This window comes from Cavia porcellus, unplaced genomic scaffold (genome assembly GCF_034190915.1).
Source record: "Cavia porcellus strain 051 isolate PalLab524CR breed Dunkin Hartley unplaced genomic scaffold, mCavPor4.1 scaffold_10, whole genome shotgun sequence".
Lineage (NCBI taxonomy): Eukaryota > Metazoa > Chordata > Mammalia > Rodentia > Caviidae > Cavia > Cavia porcellus.
This window is the reverse complement of record NW_026947493.1, coordinates 25,209,038-25,223,283: the sequence shown is the minus strand read 5'-3', so window position 1 is coordinate 25,223,283 and position 14,246 is coordinate 25,209,038. Positions and strand designations below refer to the sequence as shown.

Genomic DNA, 14,246 nt, shown 5'->3' with positions numbered 1-14,246 from the left:
GGTGTACCTGGAAGTCACCTGGGGGTCTCTCAAGTAGCTCGTCTATGAAAAAATCTCCATGCCCCTGCATAAGCCCACTCTCTGCAAACCTCTGCAAAGCCTCTTTTTTCACCTTTCTTCCTGCACGAGGGTTAAGTGAACTACAGCCCATAGATCACATCATGTGTTCTTGAAACACAAGAACGATTCGTATCTCATCTGCTACCAGGCAGAATAAAGCAGTGGGGACTGAGGTCAACATGACTGAGCCTCAGGCCTTTACCATGCGCCCTTCACTGAAGGAAGCTGGCAGGTGTATCTAGAATGGACATGGCAAGCTCTGTGGCTCTCTATACACCCCGAGTCCCTGCTGCCCTCGATCTGCCCCTTACCACTTGAGTCTGAGCTACTGACTCCTTATTCAGACCTCAGCATCCACCGAATACTGCTCCTCTTTACACTCCTGCTCCCCTCAGATACGCTATTCCCATGTAGGCCAGGGAGGCTGGCTAGAACCACAGTCAGGGCTGTCTCCACACTACATGCCCGTGTGTTTCACTCTGCAAACAGACAGGATCTCCAGTGGTCTCTGGCCCCAGCCACGTGCCCTTGCGTGCCTGCTTCCACCCACACTGAGCTTCCTCTCACATCTTTCTTGGCATCTTCATGCTGACTGCTTTTGCTTTCTGGAAATCTAGTCCCTCCCCTCTGCTCGCTCCACCCTCTCACCTCCCCAGGTTACACTGCTCAGCTGTGCTCAGAGCACTTTGCTCTGTCTGACGTCCTCTTGCTCATCTATGTACTTTTACTCTTTCTTCCCTTGCCCTGGAATAAACACTCCAGAAATCACAAGCCTGTTTATTTTCTTTGCAGATTTGGCACCATTCCTGATGCCCACTCACTGACTGGCCAATGGAGTTAATGAATTTGTGCCCCCAAAAGGAATACAGAAGTAACTTCCTTGCTTTCAGATTCAGCCTTGTAGACAGAAGCACAGGATAATAATGCCGCAGACTGTCAGGCAAGCCAGTGAAATTCCACCACTCTTCCAGGAAGGCAAGGGGATATACTGCTGCTTGAGAGAATTAACAGTCACACACACATTTACAGAAGTGTAGGCAAGAGTGAGTGACATGGGGCACTACGCCTGCCTGTGAGGAGGAGGAGGAGACACTGCCTTAGCAGGAAAAGGCTACACTTTAGGCATATCAGCCACTTCACACTTTGAATATAAAGGTAGAAACCTCAGCTATCCGAGTTATATCTGGAACTGCTTATAAATATTATACCAAGCAAGGGAAGCTGATTAGATTTAAAAATTATTAAGACACCAAACAGAGACCAGGTTTGTTTGAAGTTGTAAAAATGAGGGATAATTCTCATGCATTACATAATGAAAGGCAGAACCAAAATAGAAACATTTTTTTATTTTTCTCTCATCTCTTGATGTAAGTCATCATAAATGTAAATGTGACCTAAGATTCTATAAAGAATTCTGCAATAAAACACTTGACACTTTAAACCATGGCAATAAACTAAAATAACCTAAAGCTGCATTCCTAAAAGAGGCGAGAAGGCTCCTTAACAGCAAATGTGAATGGCATCCTGTTTGGTACCATGAAGTGGTAGAACTTCCTGCATTTTAACCTGAACAACTTCTAACCGTCAGGAGGATAGTAAGCAGCATACTGGATCTGACAAAGGACTCAACTTTCAGAAGCACCAGAAGAGCTAAGCACCCTAAGTAAGCAATGAGGTCAGGGGGTCTGTGACACTGACTCAGACAGATACTCCAAGAAAGCTCTGGCAGCTGAGGAACTGAACCCTGCTGGTAAGTTCAGGTGGCAGGTAATATATATTTTATATTCAGTTTCCACTGAGTTTTCCTTGTGTTTTAACATTTATTCACTTTTTTAGATGAACAGACTTTAACAAGATTTAAATTAAGCTCCTCAGCCAGACCAGATAGGGCATGCCTACAAACCTAGCTCCCTTGGGAGGCTGAGGCAGATGAATCACAGATTTAGTGAGATACTGTCTCTAAATAAAAAACAAACACACAAACGGTGGCTGGAGATGCAGCTCACTGTGAAGGGCCTGGGTTCAGTCCCCTGTACCACCAAAAACAAAACCAGAAAAAAACTTCATAAGCATTAACTTAGGGTGTGAACGTAATGCTTCCGTCAGGTTAGGACCTACATTCTCCCCAGCACTGGGAGACCCTGCAGGGTGGAGAAGTGGAGATCACCCGCTTAGACCCTGTAAGTCTTAAGTTCTGGGGCCTCAACTTCTGGTGCCTCTCAACATCTGTGTAACACAGGTTAGATTAGAGTAGCACTAACTACACAGGACCTGCTTTCCTGCTCTCTTGCTTAGAAACAATTTTTTTGTTTTTTTGTCTTTTTCCTTTTTATCGGTACCGGGGATTGAATTCACGACTGCCTGCTTTCAAGGCAGGTGCTTATGCCGCTGAGCTAAACCCCCAGCCCTGCTTAGAAACAATTAACCAAGCACTTCTCTACCTTTCCCTGTTTCCCTCTATTCAAAGGTACAAAATTAAGAGAGAGAAGGTAAAACACAGGGTGCTCAGAATCCGACTTCTGAAGATAATATGGTTTTGCTCCAGGCCCAGGGTGCCCTGCAGGACTTCCTGGGTTGCTCTCCTTGCACTGCCCAGGGGGGCAGCCACAAGCCACCTGTGGCCGCTGAGCCCTTGAAAAGCAGCCACCTGGGCTAAACTACATTTCATTCTCACACATAAATGGTGAGGACTCCATGCTAGCGACTGTGCCTTGGAGTCACTGGGACTCACTGGCGTGTGTCTTGGGGATGCTGCTCTGGTACCCACTGACACCTGTAGGGCAGCTCTCTGTCTCCATGAAGGACCGTGATATGGCATGCAGGCTTTTGTGGCACACAGACCTGGGTTCAGCTGTCGCCTCTAGCTGTGCGGTGCTGGCAGTTTCCTTGGTGACAGTTAACTGCTGCGTCTGTGTGGGTGAGAAACACTGGAGTAGCCTGGATCAGTATGGTTCTGGGTGTGGCTAAGGGACTTGCTGAAGGTGGAAGAGCCCTCCTGGGTGTGAGCAGCGCACAAGGAAGGTAGGATAACTTCTGTCTCTTCGGAGGCACTCCAGTGTCCACCTTCTCCCAGGACGGCGTCCCCTGGTGTCCAGTGCAGGCCCTGTGGTCTCCATGAGGCCTCACACAGGACTCTGCAGCACAGCAGGCCTTCCACTGCACCCTGGGTCCCGGTGCACAGACGGCCTTGGCACCCTTCCACAGTGGACTCTGAGGGCAGGTGGCACTGTGAGCCAACTTCGCAATCCTCCTATCTACATCTCATGTTAAATCTGTTTCTCCGTGAGCACTAACTGACACACTGAGCTGTCACAGAAAGTTCTCCAGAGGATGAGTGCTCATGAGAAGGTGTCACCCGGCTTTACCTCAGTGTTCACTTAAGACAGGAGATTTCCTGAACACCGACAGCATGTTCTGCAAGGTTCAGGCAGTGAGGATAAAGTAATATGTGAGACCAAGTTCCAGGTCTTGGGGGGATCCCCAGGAAGTACAGGGGTTCCTCTTCTCTGGGGCTTTCACTTGAGGTGACACTCACCTATGGTTTCAGTTATGCACTGTCTAGCAATTTTAAATAGAAAACTCCAAAAACAAACATTTTGTAAATATTAGCTGTCTTTTGCTCTGATAGCATGTGTGTTGGAATAAATGTCCTAGTTTATTACTATTGTTGCTAATTTCCCACTGTGCCTAATTAACAAATTAAACTTTACTATAGGTATTTATGTACCAAAAAACCCCATAGTATTTATAGGGTTCAACATAGTCTACAGTTGTAGGCATGCGCTGGGTCCTCAGAACTTACCCTCGGAGAAAGGGGGGAGGGTCAGGGTCTAAGTGTCACGAGGAAGAGGGAATGAGGGGAAGGTGCTGGTGGCAGGTGCTGGTCACTGCGTGTGGAGAGGTCAGGCAGGCTGCGGGGATGAAGGGTCTTGGGAGTCCTGAGGCTATCTGGGAACAGCAAGCAGCCCAAGCTGACACAGGCTCGGTCTTGACACTTGGTCCTCTCCGCTTCAGACGCTCTACCTCTCAGGACAGACGATGGAAGCCACGGGGTGGGCTGTGACGAGCCTGGGTGTACTGAGAAGGGTTGCGCTTGCTGAAGTGCACACACAGGACTCAGTGTTGGACCTCATGGTGCAAACATCCCGTCCTCCTCTCTGAGGCCCTGCAACTCAGTGTAAGACTTCCTGGCAGTCCAACACCTGAGAGGTACAATCTGCAATTCATTCTCCGGTCTGAGACCAGGAGGCAGAGAGGAGAGGCGCCTGATCACCCAATTTAACCCACGTGTGCAGCTCTCTGGGGTTTTAATGATGCTGGTTTTGCCTCATTTCAGAAGAAAAACACACACAGGAGCTGATGCTAATGACGTGTGTGCTTGGATGATGAGATCAGGCACAGCTTCTCCCGTCTGGATGGATGACTTAATAAACTAAGTATCATCAGTAAATTCTGATGGGTGTGAAGTGGCATCGGTTTGCCCAAAGGCTCCAGACCTCAGCCATTCCTTTATGTGCGATGCACTCTTCAGTGGTTTCTTATGCCACTGCAGCCTCTAAGCCAAGAGGCCGTTTTGGAGCCAAAATTCCTGGGTTCGAATTATACCTTTGCCATTCGCCAGGTGTCTGATTTGGGGTTAACCATGGCAGATCTTTAGGTATCAACTTGCCTTTCCCTGAGGGGGAGCAAAGGCTTACTCACCTCCAAGGGCTACCCAAACACCACACAAAAAGCTGGGCGCATCTCAGCAGTGTTTGCTATCACCACTACTAGCCTGCTGTGAGATTTCCCAGCCAAGCTAGGAGTCTGCCCTTCATTCTTTATGAAGCAAATTGAGATGTAGCATTCACCTAAAACAAAAGCAATTGCTCCCCTTTTTCTGCGATGGTGGGAGCCCCCTTCTTCTATGGTGGAGGGATGGGCCATCATTTCCCAGAGAATCTGACTCAGAATCACACTGCAAGTTGGAGGCCTCCCTGTTTGGTGACAGCAACAGTGGATTTCTAGATTTTGTTGTGCATGTGTGTGTGTTCATGCACAGCCTGAACACTGTCACAGTCCTGGACATAGCTGCCCTCAGAAAATGATGCCAGTGACACCATTCCCACTACTACACCTTCCTCTTTTTGCTGCCTTTTGACACTCATCATTATCCTCCTAGACCTACAAAGTGTGGCTGTACAGCAATCTGATCAATCATGTACTGAGTCTTTTGAATCAAGTTCAATGTATTCAACTATTATTTACGGAGACTTTTCCACAGGCTGGGTTCCCCACGATGTACTTGTGGCATAAGGAAAAGCTGGACTCAGTCCTGCCCTCCAGGAATTTCTTTCTCTTATTTGCTTACTTGCTTTCTTTCTTTCTCTTTCAGTCAGGATCTCACTATGTAATTTAGGCTGACAGTGATCCTCCTGCCTCAGCCTGCCAAGGGATGCAATTACAGGTGTGCCCCACCACATCTGGCCTTGAACATCTTACTTCCTTAGAATCAGACCCTAAAGTTACTTAGTGAACCAACAGAAATATTCCATACATAATGAGCAATATTCATGTCCACTGCTTCTGTGATCAATAAAAACCAGTGCAGATTGTGTGCAAAATAAGCACCTCCAGTATCCAACCTCCCTTTTGTTTGCTGAAATACAACATGGAAAAGGTGGCAGGACCGCCAAGCAGACTGAGAAATCTTGTTTATAAAAACTTAAAGGCACCATTTACTAAAGAGGCCATCTTTCCTCTAGTGTCTGTGCTTGTCAAAGACCAGATGGCTGACTGCACCTGGGGTCATTCCTGCTTCTTCTCTGTTCCACTGATTCTGATGTCTGATTTTGTGCCAGTACCATGCAGACAACTGGATCTATACATGTATCTCTCACTGTGTACTAAATGGATGAAATTCTTCTGGAAGATTAAATAGGCAGAACTCTTGAAGACAAGATGTAAGCAATGATTTCTGAACAGAACCCCAACAGCACAAGAAACAATACCTAGAATTAACAAATGAGATCACATCAAATTAAAAACAAAATTCCACATCAGAGGAAACAACAGAGTGAAGAGGCAATTTACAGAATGGGAAAAAATTGCTGACTGCAATTCTTTGAATAGAAAACTAGTATCTACAATATAGAGAGAACTCGAAAAACTAACACACACACAGTTTTAAAGACCTAGGTTTAAAAAAAAAAGGATAACTGAAATAAATACTTTTCAGGAGAAAAAAATGCAAATGGCCATAAATGCATGAAAAAGTATTCAATATCACTGGCCATTAGAGAAATGCAAATTAAAACAACACAAGATTTCATCTTACTGTAGGAAAAATGATCATCACCAAGAAATCAAATAATAAGAAATGCTGGAGAGGCTACAGGGGAGGGAGAGAAAGGAGCCTCTCTATGCTGATGGTGGGAATATAAACTAGTACAACCTCCATGGAGATCAGTATAGAGAATCTACAACATGCTAAAACTAGGAATTCCATTCAACCCAGCCATTCCCCTTCTAGGTCTCTTCCCAAGTGTGACAGTTCACACATACATTGACACATGTATAATCATGTTTACAGCGGCACAACTCACAATAGCTAAATCTTAGAAGTGGCCTACACATCTATCAACAGGTGAAACGGATACAGAAAATATAATACTTATACACTATGTAATATTATTCTGCTAGAAAAGGGTATACTTGAGCTGTTTGTAGGGAAATGGATGCACCTTGACACCATACTATTAAGTGAAATAAATTAGACCCGAGATTAAATATGGCCTGGTTTCTCTCACATGAGAAGCCCAAAACATTAAAAAAAAAAAAAAAAAAAAAAAAAAAGCAAAATAAAGCAAAATAAAAGCAATCATAGGAAGTTGGGAAATAGATCTTTAGCAAATGGAAAGAGGAGCAAGAGATGGGGACCAAAGAGCAAAGTGGGGAGGGTGGAAGGGAAGAGGTAGAGGAAGAAAAAAGAACGAAGATGTGTTTTGCACATGTACCAACTCCTCAAGAGGAAGGCAATCATTACGCGTCTGCAACATGTCTAATAAAAAATAGAACCTGACAAAGAAATCTTTAAGGCTCAGTGACAGTGTAGGTGCTTGGTAGGTTATGTATGAGGCCCTGGATTCAACCTGCAGCACCAAGAAATAAAAAGAGAAAGCAATAGACCACCCTTTTCCTGTACCAAGGATTGAACCCAGGGGCACTCTAACACTCAGGTACATCTAGGCTCTCACTAAGTGCCCAAGTTGGTCTCAAACTTATCTTCTTGTACGAACTTCCCAAGCAGCTGTGATTAGAGATGTGCATCACTGCACCTAGCTAACAACAACAAAAAAATTACTCAGAAATGAAATTGTTTTGCTTTCCCCCAAGATGTACTTCGTGAAATCAAAACCAGAAGGAACTATGAGATCAGGATCCTAACACTATTTGCAACTCCGGCTGCACCTCAGAATCAGCCATGGAGCTTCTTACGTGAAGATATAGATGCCCAAGCACCACACACTGAGACTGTGACTCTGCAGGTTCTGATGAGGGCTTGTGCTGTGCTTCTTTTGTAAAGTAAAATGCCACCTCCAGCCACATGCTTGTGATATTAGCAGTATCAGCAAAAACCCACTGATTTATGGCATGACAATTATTTCTATGCCAGGGAGTAGCACAAATGCTACCTTATTTAATCTGCACCAGGCACATACGAGACATGTCTCCTTCATATTTTTCAGATGTTAAACTAAGCTCAGATGAAGTAAATGACTTGCCTCGAGGCACATAGCCAGTAAACTTTTCATTCAGATGTGATCCAAACTTTCATCTTTTGGCTCCAGAATCTTGTGGTTTTTCTTCTACCCAACAGTTCTCTGCATAAAAAGCCAGAACGGGCTGCCTGAAAGATTTTCTAGTTCAGAACATCCAATTTTTTAAATAGAGAAATTAATGTCAGGGCAGGAGCTAATGGGTAGTCAGCAGCTTAGGAAGAGAGTTTGTGAGTCAGTTGAGTATAGCTAAACTCCCTATACATAATCTCTTTCTAAAGAGTGAAGGGCTGTTACAAAAAATCCATGTTTAGTAAATAAATTTTTAAAAAAGCTCTGTTAAACAGTCATCATCTAGTGTAATCTTTCCCACACCTCAAAGAAGCCTCTAGGCTGACTCTGGTGCCACCAAAGATTTAAGGCAAATGTTTTGTTATGGAAAGTGGAAAGTACTCTCCTAAAGGAGAGGAAGGAGGAAAGGAGGCTGCCCTGCGCAGACCTGAGGCCGGGTTCGTGGCAGCAAGGTGGGTCACACAGGTCTAGGAGCCAGTCTGACATCTCAGCCCCCCAGGTGTGTACATAACAACCCCAGAGATTCGATGCTCAACCAGGAAACCGTCCAACCCCAAAGCTCACAGAAGACACTCCGGGTACTGTTTGACTCCCACGTTGGGGGAAATAGGAGGGATGGACTGAAAATCCCCAAAAGATAACGGGCCAGATCTTGGTTAAGAACAAACGCAAAAAATGAGCTCAGGCATTAAGAAGTAAAACAGATGCTACAAACACAGTCAGTACTGCCCCAAAGTAGAAAAGACCTGTTTTATAAAGCGCAGAACACCTCGTCCTCATAATATGAACTCCTGAGACTCAAGCGGCATGAGTCTAATGAGTTTATCAATCTGCTTACCACCAGTCACGGCAGAAACGGAATTCATTAGAGAAATCAGTGAAGCGGTCATTTACCTTCTCATTTTACTGCATGGCTGTCTTGCTCTTTATCAGACCCCCTCGGCTTCCCCCCACCATACAGGAGGCCTGATTAAATGTCAGCCTTGATTCAGATAACTAATGCATGACAGAAACAAATATATTTATATGCTTTTTTGCAAGATTAATAGTAACTAGTGCCAGCCTGCCAACTGCAGATGTACCAACTTTCCACCCCATCCATAAATCAAACACGAGACATACGGCATGTTTTAAAGACTGCTGATGTTACAGTGACTTTAAATTACTCAGACTCTGGAATAAGCCATGTAGATGTTGACTAATGAGGCAATATATGCTGAATATTGCCATATGAATACTGTTAAGAGTAATAGCATTAACGGAAATGGAAACGAGGTCTCAGAAATTAAGAAGAGAAAGTATGTAAGTAAAAATCAAGGGGTATAATAACTTGTTTGGTACTTTAGGCAAACATTACAGTGAGATTCCAGTAAGTTTCAGTTTGTAAAACTGTAAGGAGAATCTTTAGTCCTCTTAAAAATGACTCTAAGCTGGGTACTATGGCCCATGCCTGTAATCCCAGATACTCAGGAGGCAGCAGTAGGAAGATGGCAAGGGTGCTTCTGTTACTTTCTTGGTGCTGACACCACAACTTATGGAGGAAACTTGTATTTTGGCCCCAATTGATAAAGGTCTCAGTCCTTGGCCAGCTGGCTCCCAAGGCAGCACGCATGGCAGAGGGAGGAGAGATCCCCCCCCCCCCGCTGCCACACCCATGGTGATGTGCATCTCCCCCAAATAGGCTTCACCTCCCAGCACCACACTCCTCAGTGGATTAGTCTCCTCAGTGGGTCAGGCCCCCATGATCCAATCACCTCCCCAAAGCCTCACCTATGAGTGTCTGGGGCTTTGGGGGGGGGCATCCTAGGTGTAGACCCTAACAGTGGACCACTTAGTAAGATTTTAAAACTAAAAAAATTAAAAAGGGCTGGGGATATAGCTCAGAGGTACACAGTCACTAGGTTGAACTCCCCAATACTGCAAATTCATACATTTTAAAAAACGAATCTAACAGGACCAAAAATCCTGAACATATAATATAGGCAACAGAAATGAAGGTGCAGGCAGAGTACAGTGACCTGCGACCACCGGGTGAGCAGCAGTAGATCAGAAACATGCCTGCTGTGCCAAGGACTATTTAGAAGTTTCTGCAGAAGCCAACACCTAGCAAGGTCACTGCAGTCCAGAGTTCAGCAGGCAGATTTCTGAATGGAAACCAGAGAAGCAGGGCAAGCTTCGTAGCCCTGCTGTGGATAAAAATTGATGAGAGGTATGTACAGGGAGGAGGGCACCATGTAAATCACCAGCCTGTCCATGACAGGAAAGTATCACTATCACTGCCAGCATCAATTTTACGCTCAAGTTAATTCCTACTACATCTCCTCACTGCCTATGAACCAACTGTCAGGGAACCAAGTGGTCTAGGTACATAAAGAGGTTTCAAAGTTGCAGTGAACGTTTTTTAAAACAAAATCTGCACAATGCTTTTCATAACGGCTCAAGCAAGGTTGGCTGAGCATCTGATTCATATCACCATTGTTCTCTATTTTGGATTTCCCTCCCCCGGCCCCAGTCATTTTGATCCTACAACAGGCAGTTTCCAGGGAGCAGGCGTGTGGCTGCATGATGTGAATGGACTCCTTTACTGCAATGCAACCAAGAGGAAGTAAAAGTCTGGTTCCTGATCCGTGTGCCAATGGCACAAATGTGCCATGTAAGGAAGAGGTCATTTTGGCAAAGGTGGGGGACAGCCAGTCTCAGGCCCACTGTGTGCTGCAATCAGTCAAGGCTGCATACCCCAGAGGAAGACACTTCAGTGCTATGGAGAACACTTCTCAGAACGAGCTCCTAGGGGTGCCTGTGGGGCAGGTGTGCAGATTCAGGCAGAAGAAACGAGAAGGGAAGCTTTACTCATTCCCGCCCCCTGGAACCATGGTGGTCCATGCTGGGGGGTCCCACTGGGAGGCTGAACCACATGGTGGGACTATACCACACCACTTGATGGAACAGTTATGTACAGATCCCAGTGGTTCAAGCCACCCAGTAGGAGCCATCCGAATTACAGCTGAACATGTTAACGTCTCAAGATTTAGAGCAGCCTGGTTCTCAGAGGTCCTCTTCCACTGCATTACCCTGAAAGCTGTGGCAACTTTCAGTACCACTGGTGGGGGTACCATCCTACCACTTCTTCATAGTCACCTGTGTAATCATTCATTCAAGGGACCCTAAAAGGAGGCAGGTATTTTAAATGCTGGCAACAGCAGGGGTCAGTCTGTAGCTGTAAGTCCTGGTTTTATGGAGCTATGATACAGTGAAAAGAGAAATAAAAGTCACGTGTAGAATAATGCCCTGTGATACTATTCTGATTGTGATAAATGGTATCGTAACAAGGATGTGCAGGGGATTTTATGGAAGGGTCACGGGGCCAATTTAGATGAAATATCAGAGAAACCCTTTCTCAAGAAGAGACCTCAATGCAGCTGAGTTGCTGAAAGGAAGTCAAAACCAAGGATATTCCAGGCAAAGTGAGCAGGAAGTGTGAGGGGTCTGAGGTGGGAAAAAGTTTGAAGCACTATGACAGGGATTTTTTTTAAAAAAGCTGGAGTGGCCAAAGCACAGTGACAAAAGGAGGAAGAGTGTGCAGGGAAGAGTGGGTGAGGGGAGGATTGGGTGGGGGAGGAGAGGGTGAGGGGAGGAGGGGGGAGGGGGGGAGGGATGGGGGAGGAGAGCGTGAGGGGAGGAGGGGCGAGGGGGGGAGAGGTGGGGGGAGGTGGGGGAGGGGAGGGGTGGGGGGGAGGAGAGGGAGGGGGAGGAGAGGGAGAGGGGAGCAGGGATGAGAGGAGGAGAAGGTGAGGGGAAGAGCAGGTGTACACCATGTTTGGCAGCTTATGTTGCCTGGGCACAAGAGACTGCAAGAATAAAAGTTTATAAATCTTAGTTTTTCAAAGACATAATCAGATTTACGCCTTAAAACATCTCTAACTGCACACGTGTGATAGTGTATAAACCAGAGCTGTGTTTTCAAGAGACTAGCATTTGGAGCAATCAAAAGACATTTAAAACTATTTCCAGGATTGAAATAAAGACAACTATAAAGGAACAGACCTAAAAAAAAAAATTGAAACCTAACAAACCAAGCACCTAGAACAGCAAGCTACACCACAGGTCCGGGGTCCACACAGCAAGAGTGCGGCAGCATGGCCTACCTCCTCGCTGCACCAGCAGGGTGACCTCGCTGCCCTTCGGACACTCGATCAGCATGTCTACCACCTGATTGTGGGTGAGCACCTGCACGTTCTTCTTATTTACTTCCACGATGAGGTCCCCCTCCTTCAGGCCTCGGCACCGGGGGCTGTCAACGATCTGCTTCACTCTCTGGCCGCCGCCGCCAGGACTGTCCGCGATGGTGAAGCCGAAGCCCATAGGCCCTTTGACTATGTGAACCGTGATGAGCTCAGGCTGAGTGGCTATCGAGGAAGCCAAAGAGACCGTGTCGTTGGGGTAACCATGGGAGCTGTTTGAGGTGGCGTCAGCTGGGCTGCTGGGCCTGGCGTCCTTCATGCTGCTGACTTTGCCTGTTTTACTACTGTGGCTTGCAGGTGAGTCATAGGTCTCTTGTCCATTCACAATAATTGGTTCTTTGTCCAAGATGGCTACCGAGGTCACTAAACTTGTATTGGGGTCATCTGGGTCAAAAGGCAATGGGTAACCTCGGCAGAGCTCAAGGTCTACGCTGGCACCGATGGGAATGGACTGGAAGATTTTCACAACTTGGGCATGCGTGTGTCCTAAAACGCAGGTGTCATTTACGCTGACAATTACGTCTCCTGTAAGAGGTAAGAGTTCGAAGGTCAAGACACACAGTATCCTGAAAAGTGGTGTCTATATGTAACATTCTCCGAAAGTTCACAACGTATCACTCCAAAATACACCACTGTGGCACAAGGATTATTTTGATCTAAAGAAAATAGCGAGATGAAGCTTCACGTGACAGCTATCCTTCCCATGCCAAAACCTGCCACCGTCAGGGACAGGAAGTCATATGCAAGACAAATCTGCACACAGTAACTGTGTGAAGCCAGCCCTTAACTTCCGACTCTCTTCTCTATTTAGTTAACTACTCTGTCCTAAATCTGCCCTGGGTTCAGTTTTGTAAGTGTCCACCTTAAAGCATTTTTAGCCTTTTATTTCCACATGAGTGTCCCATGTCTTTTTTCCTGCCACCATGTCTGATATAATTCTTAGGCCTAGCTAAAAACCCTAAGGAGCAAGAGGTATAAATTGCCTCTGTCTATGACAAATATGAGGCTGAACAGGACTTGGGGGTGATATCATCAGAGACCACTGCTATTGCTGATTTTAATTGCTAAGAAAGTATTCTTTTAGGATCCAGTGTCTTCCCTGCTAACAAGAATAATCAATGTGAGAACACTGGTGCTTTCTTCTAAAAAGAAATTTTCATTGTCGAGATCCATGTTTATAATTCATTCTGTAGTTTTAGTAAATTACTGCTCTACTGTATTCAATAGTACCCAAACAATTTCCCAAATTTAAAACTGCTTCAAAGGTTTTAATCTGTAAGAAAGGCTGAATTTCTCTAGTGGTTGGATCTGGTTCCTCCCCACGCATAAAAAGGGAATTTATAAACTCCTGAATTCCTATGTCATGCAATTTTGTGCAGATGTGGAGAGCGGTCTTACCGCACAGACATGCTGAGGGTGCACTGACCCTACCTGTTTCCATCTTGCCGTCCAGTGCAGCAGGACCATCGAGGACCAAGCTCTTGATCTGGAGGAATTCATCGGGCTCGTCCCCACCAACCACTGTGAAGCCAAAGCCCCGACTGCTTTTCCGCAACTTTGTGTGAATGAACTTGCCTTTCAGTTCAGAAGGGTTTCGTGTAAAAAAGGGTTTGCCTGAATAAAACAAGTACAAACAACAGAACCCTGAGTGAAAAGCTGAATTAAAGGAGACTTGAGACCACACAGTAGCAACTCTCTGAGCTCACAGGGCTGGGGCCTCTGGGCACAGAGGTGTCTAGCTGAGGTGGTGGGCACATCAGCATGCCACTGTAAGGTCCAGAAGAAGCCCGAGGGAAGAACAGAATTGGCCTCATTGGGTAACATACTTCTCTGGTTTCGGTTTATATAATCTGACAGCAATTGAGCTGCCACAAAAAACAGAGTCGGTCTTTATTCGTTCTTTTTCTTTTTCTTTTCTTTTGCAGTATGGGTTCTGTGTGCTGCTTTGGGCTTGACCAATTGAGTAAAAAAGTCAGTTTTTAATCATACAGAAAGCTCGGGCAGAAAGTGCGGACAATGCCAGGAAACACAAAGAATAATTTGACAAAAGCACAGAATCTCTATTTCAATATCAAAGGTTGTTATTGTAAAGGGAATTCTAATGTCAACTTTCCTA

At 45.7% G+C, this 14,246-nt stretch overlaps 1 protein-coding gene across 25 annotated transcripts in view; it reads right to left on the bottom strand.

The window, feature by feature from the left end:
* Positions 1-14,246, bottom strand: part of Magi1 (membrane associated guanylate kinase, WW and PDZ domain containing 1) — a 589,708-nt gene that overhangs the window by 56,015 nt on the left and 519,447 nt on the right. For all 25 annotated transcript variants that reach the window (XM_063257099.1, XM_063257101.1, XM_063257105.1 and 22 more), the window contains 2 exons: positions 13,562-13,744; positions 12,035-12,655 (listed from right to left, as the gene is read on the bottom strand). In XM_063257099.1, the coding sequence (XP_063113169.1) occupies positions 12,035-12,655; positions 13,562-13,744 (804 nt within the window). The remainder of the gene's footprint in view (positions 1-12,034; positions 12,656-13,561; positions 13,745-14,246) is intronic.